Source organism: Triturus cristatus, chromosome 5_1 (genome assembly GCF_964204655.1).
Source record: "Triturus cristatus chromosome 5_1, aTriCri1.1, whole genome shotgun sequence".
NCBI classification, from domain to species: domain Eukaryota; kingdom Metazoa; phylum Chordata; class Amphibia; order Caudata; family Salamandridae; genus Triturus; species Triturus cristatus.
Window position 1 is genome coordinate 175,168,743 of NC_140587.1, and position 6,000 is coordinate 175,174,742.

The following is a 6,000-nucleotide window of genomic DNA, read 5'->3' on the forward strand; positions in this document are numbered from 1 at the left end:
ACTTCCTGTATCCCCTCTTACAACAATTAACTTTCGTTATAACTCACACCCCATATGCTCGTGTACTGCTCGATTTTCCCGGCCTTCTTGTGTTGTAGAGCGATTAATATGACTTCAGTCTCTTTCCATCCAAGTCTAAGGATAAGAGTAGTGAATAGAGCCTATCCACTAGACACTTTGACACGATCCTGTGCTCCTCCCCATAGATCAGGGCTTACATACATAGCCTAGGGGATAGATTTGTTAGTATTAAGGATAACCTGCCCTATAGTGAGGGTATTTCATGGAGTCGTGCTGAATTCAGGCCTGGTAGGCCTCAGACAGGAGAGACTCCATCTTTCCTTCTGCCCCGGCAGCTTGGGACATTTCTAGGTGAAGGGTGATATTTTAGTTATGAGGTGTTATTCGCTCGGAGAGAACCGGTTCGGGCCGGCCCTTATCGAAGAAGTGTATTTTTCCCCTGCCGAAGACACTACATCAGGCCGGCCGGCTGGGAACGTGTCCTTGGCACGGGGAGGTACAGGAATTTGGTGGGCGGCAGGTTTCGAGCTGGAATTTTCCATGAGAGAATGCACCTCTATATTAGTGAAAGTCTGAGTTAGATATGGGCACTTGCTTCTAGTCCATAGGCGGCACCTGGCCGTTAGCAGAAAAGCTACTACTTATTTCAGGGAAGACAGATGACGAATTTGAATCTAAGGAGGAGAGAGTAGCCGATGAGGAAGAGGTTCCAGTGACTCGGAGAGGGAGAAGGGAGTAGATCCGTGACTGCGGAGGTGTGACTTCCAGGCGAGGCCGAGGCACAGACGAGAAGGGAACCTAGATGACCATTGAGCACAGGCTACATACGACTAAGGTGATGTCGACCCCTTTTTATTGAAGTGTATAACTTAACCTTTTACTTTCCTTGCAGGCTGTATATATGATGTATTCTGTGAGTGTGCATGTAGCTATTAAATAAAGTATTTAGCTTGTTGTGAGTCAGCATGTGTTGTGTATCCTTGTATAGGAGGATAGCCTATTCTTCTAGTCAGATTCAACTTGACATGAACAGATGTTAATCCTGATCAGGTAAGTGGTAACTGAATGAGGGAGACAAGAGCCCCTCGAACTAAAGAACAGGTTGTGCTCAACTAATAGTCTTTGTGTGATCTGATACATAGTAACCCCGATTCCCCTGTCGTGTACTACGGTAATAATAGGATGAGCTCGTGCTAAGGCTGCCGTCTGGGTAGGAAGTTCTGGGTCTGTCTGAGACCGCGAGGCTGTGAGGTCTGAGACTGTGGCTGCCGTCTGGGTAGGAAGTTCTGGGTCTGTCTGAGACCGCGAGGCTGTGAGGTCTGAGACTGTGGCTGCCGTCTGGGTAGGAAGTTCTGGGTCTGTCTGAGACCGCGAGACTGTGGCTGCCGTCTGGGTAGGAGGTTCTGGGTCTGTCTGAGACCGCGAGACTGTGGCTGCCGTCTGGGTAGGAAGTTCTGGGTCTGTCTGAGACCGCGAGACTGTGGCTGCCGTCTGGGTAGGAGGTTCTGGGTCTGTCTGAGACCGCGAGACTGTGGCTGCCGTCTGGGTAGGAAGTTCTGGGTCTGTCTGAGACCGCGAGACTGTGGCTGCCGTTTGGGTAGGAGGTTCTGGGTCTGTCTGAGACCGCGAGACTGTGGCTGCCGTCTGGGTAGGAAGTTCTGGGTCTGTCTGAGACCGCGAGACTGTGGCTGCCGTCTGGGTAGGAGGTTCTGGGTCTGTCTGAGACCGCGAGACTGTGGCTGCCGTCTGGGTAGGAAGTTCTGGGTCTGTCTGAGACCGCGAGGCTGTGAGGTCTGGATATATATATATAATAGGAATTCCCTGTCCTTAGGTGGTACATATATATGTGGTTATTTAGGTGTAAAAAGGCCCTAGGGAGGGGGTAACGTTCTGGTTTGGGTTAGAAAGGCACTGTTGAGCGGGTTCCACCTGATCCGAAAACCCAAGCAGAACAGCTCGTTCCCTCCCACCCTTCCTTTGATGTCCGCTTTTCTTGTTGTTTACAAACCACGCCACACACTGCTGCACGCCTCACACTGCTGCACGCCTCACACTGCTGCACGCCTCACACTGCTGCACGCCACACTGCTGCACGCCACACACTGCTGCACGGAACACTGCTCCTCACACTGCTGCACGCCTCACCGCTGCACGCCTCACACCGCTGCACGCAACCCACTGCTGCACGCAACCCACTGCTGCACGCCGCACACTGCTGCACGCCGCACACTGCTGCACGCCGCACACTGCTGCACGCCACACACTGCTGCATGCCGCTGCACGCCACACACTGCTGCACGCCGGACACTGCTGCTGCACGCCGCACACTGCCACACACTGCTGCATGCCTCACACTGCTACACACTGCTGCACGCCACACACTGCTTCTATGCGAGTTTATGCTACTGACATTGTAAATGATAATGCCTTTTATTTGTTTTAAAACCAAAACATAAATAAAAGGCATTGTAATTTTACAATGCCAATAGCTCAAACTCTTATAAATGCGAGACCTATTGCATTGCAAATGCTTGTTATATAATGACACAGTGACGTGCTTCTTTTGCAGTTTATCGTCCTGCGATACCTGCTTTTTTGTTTTAGACAGTCCTTTCTTGTTAAGCACAAGTAGCGTATAATAGTCATATTTCTGTATGCGGACATTCCCATTTGTAATCCGACTGTTACAAGGAGTTATGTGTCTGTGGTATGTTTTATTTACTACGTGATATACACTATACTCTGTTAGATATTACGAGCATATCTCTGTCCGAACTGGACAATTTATGGTTCCTTGAGTCATACTTCACATTGTAAAAAGGGACATTCTGCTCTCTGTTCAACAGCTGTTCTGCCGTTTGAGCCTTTATAAGATGACTGCGGTTCTGGTGATGATAGGGTTGTTTTTAACCCCATTCTATTACTGCTCCCTCAGTGGTTGAGTATACTACTATACAAAAAAAAGTTCCAGTACTAGACAAGTGTTCACGCTAGCTCGTGTTGAGAAATGCTCAGGTTGTGTTGAACCGCGCTTCGTGTGATTCCCCCTCAGTGGCAGGGCAGTGCTTGGGTTGTGCTGACTCCTGTTCGGTGTGATTTTCACTCAGTGGTAGGGGAGAATAAGAGGTGAAAGAATGCCATTGCTAAAACATATGATGCCATTACAGGGGATAAGTAAGTGGGGTGAAAGTTACCCATTGTTAAAACACTAGATGCCCGTACGTGGGATGAGTGTGTAGGTTGAAAGATACTGGATGCAAAAACACTAAATGCACTTACAGAGGATAAGTGTATGGGTTGAAAGCTTCACAATGCTAAAAAATATGATGCCCTTTCGTGGGATGAGTGCGTGGGTTAAAATGTATCTGTTGCAAGTTAACGGAGTATGAATATTGAAAGATTCCAGGTTTTTGCTTTTGTTTCCTTGGCTGTATGAATGGTTGTGTCAGCGTTTGATGTTGTACTGTGGTAATTATTGGTGTAGTTTGGTGGCTAGTCATAATTGATGTTGTGGAATGCCAGAGTTATGAGGGGGCCCTGGAGGGCGGTTGAGTCAGACAGACCAGGGCCGAGCATCCACCAACATCTGCTCCTGGTTGGGTCATTTATGTACCCATTCAACTTACCATAAACCTGCTCTTAATCTACTGGCATTGACTGAGCATTTCTACATTCCAACGTGCAACACAAATGGCGGGGTGTTCTCTACAGGTGGTCTAGTGAGCGTGTTCTCTCAAATTAATACTGTACGGCTTGCCCTATCCTGGCTGGAGAGCGAAGGTGTGCTGCAACTTATTAATATAGTGAGTGCTCCATCCCACAATATAGTTGGATTTTTTTCCTCAGACATAACGGGATTGATCTTTCCAGGTACTTAATCAAGGAATTATCTGCTGAAGGGAAGGCGTGGTATATTCTGTCCTGCTGGCAGAATAGGATTTCCTCTCTCCTGGTGCTAAAGTGGAGTGCTGCTCCTCGCTCTAGTTTCTTTAACTTGTACATTAGGAAGTTATTTTCGGGCAGTATAATGAAGAATTTTGTCTTGGTGGTAGAGAGGGAGGTTTAACCTGGTAAAATAGCAGAGGTCTGAAAATATGGTAAGGTGGGATTCTCATTCAGTTGCATAGGGAGATTTTCTCCCCCACACCAGGAATGTGGGGTGTTCCCTCATGGGGCCAAAGCAGGAGTGGATTCACCATAGTAGGGTTGCAGGTACTTTTGCTAGCAGTATACCAAGCGGGAGGGGTTATCACTTAGGGGCTAAGTAAGGATGGTGTGGTACAGAGAATGCATATCGTTTGGTGGGATAGCACGTGCTGGTTTGGTGGAGTGGTTCTCTGTAGGTGGGACGGAAGGGGGGTATGCCCCCTGCTATGCTGCCAGAAGGATTCATTCACGGAGGAGGGATTCGGGGGGGGGGGGGTTCTAACCTTGTATTATACCGGTGGCTTTCTCTCCTAAAGACATGAGTTTTTCTTCTTGAGGTTTAGCAAACCTGGTTAGTTCTCTCCCAGATGTATAGCGGGTCGGTGTGGACAGGGGCATTCTTACCTAGTGGTAAAGCAATAAAGTCCTCTCCTGAAGTGTGGCATTTGCTATCCAGGTACTTAAGATAGTAGTAACGTAAGAGTTTGATAGCCACCCATTTCCCTGACCCCGGCCCAGGTGCCGCTGTGGTATTGGTAACTGGTTAATGGCCAGGCTAACAGTGGCTGAAACGGGCAGAGGCCATTATATTGACATGGAGAGAAGGGGAGAAAATTGAGGTAGGCAGACATAAAAAAATGTACAGAAGACAGCCTTATTGACAAGTGGTCCCGTTTCACTTGCTTCAGTCACACTCCTAGCTTCATTTCACTATCCATTTTCCGGGGTTTAATTAGTCACACTAGAAGTTTGGACATAAAACTCCCAGCAACCAGAGTGCTATTGCCCGCACAGCTAGAACTAAAACACACATAAGGGATCACGTGTCAGTACTAAGAGAATACTCGTAGGATGAGAATCCATATAAAATGAAGAAAGAGGAGACACAAGACAGAGTGAAGCGCACACTGGCAGATCATGAAGTATTGGAATTACCGTCTTCTTGCCGTCGCCGCTGACTTTGAGGGCGCAGGGTGACTTCGCCATAATGCAGGAGTTACAAGCGCACCTATCTTTCAGTCGTCTCCCCGGCTGCTGTCTCTTCCAGTTCTAACCCCACCCCCACCCCCACCCCAACCCTACCCCCACCCCAACCCTCTTTCTCAGCAGTCCGGCTTCTTTTACTTTCCCTTTCGGCGGCCCAACGCATTGGTGCAGAGTCCTTAGGGGCCGTCCCTGGGCGCTCGGCTGGGTGGTGCCTCTCTCGCCCTCCTCAACCGTCGGTGCAGGTGCCCTGGGAGCTGCGAGGGCTCTTTGAACGGATGGGGTTTTCCAGGCTGCCGCGCCTGGTGGGAAGTCACGCGGTGTCTACAGTCCTTCATGGAAAGGAGTTGGGGGAGCGTTGAGTTCCTTCGTACCCAGTCTTGCAGTTTCTCCTCCCGCTCTGTGGGCGGCGCTGTAATAGCCTCGATTGACACCTCTAGCCCGTTCTGCGCGTCTCGCTGGCTGCTTCCGTAGTTTCGGAGAGAGGAGGCTGGAGTACTGGAGCTGTACCTGGGCAGGTGGGCGCACTGTGGCTCAGCAAGTAATCGGCGCCGAGGCTGCCTGGAGGCGCGCGCGACTGATCTCTACCAGGGGGTCTCAAGCTAATTTAGCTTGACGGTGCGTCTTCATTCAGGCTGCTGCCAGAGAGCTGGTATAGGATAGAGAGGATGTTGGAATTTAAAAATGGAGAAAAGGAGGCGTAAATGGGAGAGAGAAAACAGCGAAGGGCAAGCGAAAGTCCGGTCCTACATTGGAAAGATCTCCCCAGGATTATGCGGCAAGGATTTGAAAATTTAGCGGCACAAAAAGGGAAATTTTGCGGCATTGTTGCGGCACTTTATTTTACTT

General features: G+C 49.4%; 1 protein-coding gene across 1 annotated transcript in view; it reads right to left on the minus strand.

Annotated features, from left to right (window-relative positions):
* LOC146830582 (proteasome activator complex subunit 2-like) overlaps window positions 1–5,547 on the minus strand; it is a 183,631-nt gene extending 178,084 nt beyond the window's left edge. Inside the window, exon 1 of the mRNA XM_085604783.1 lies at window positions 5,104–5,547. Coding sequence (XP_085460909.1) covers window positions 5,104–5,154 — 51 coding nt within the window. The 5' untranslated portion in view covers window positions 5,155–5,547. The remainder of the gene's footprint in view (window positions 1–5,103) is intronic.
* Window positions 5,548–6,000: the final 453 nt, after the last annotated feature.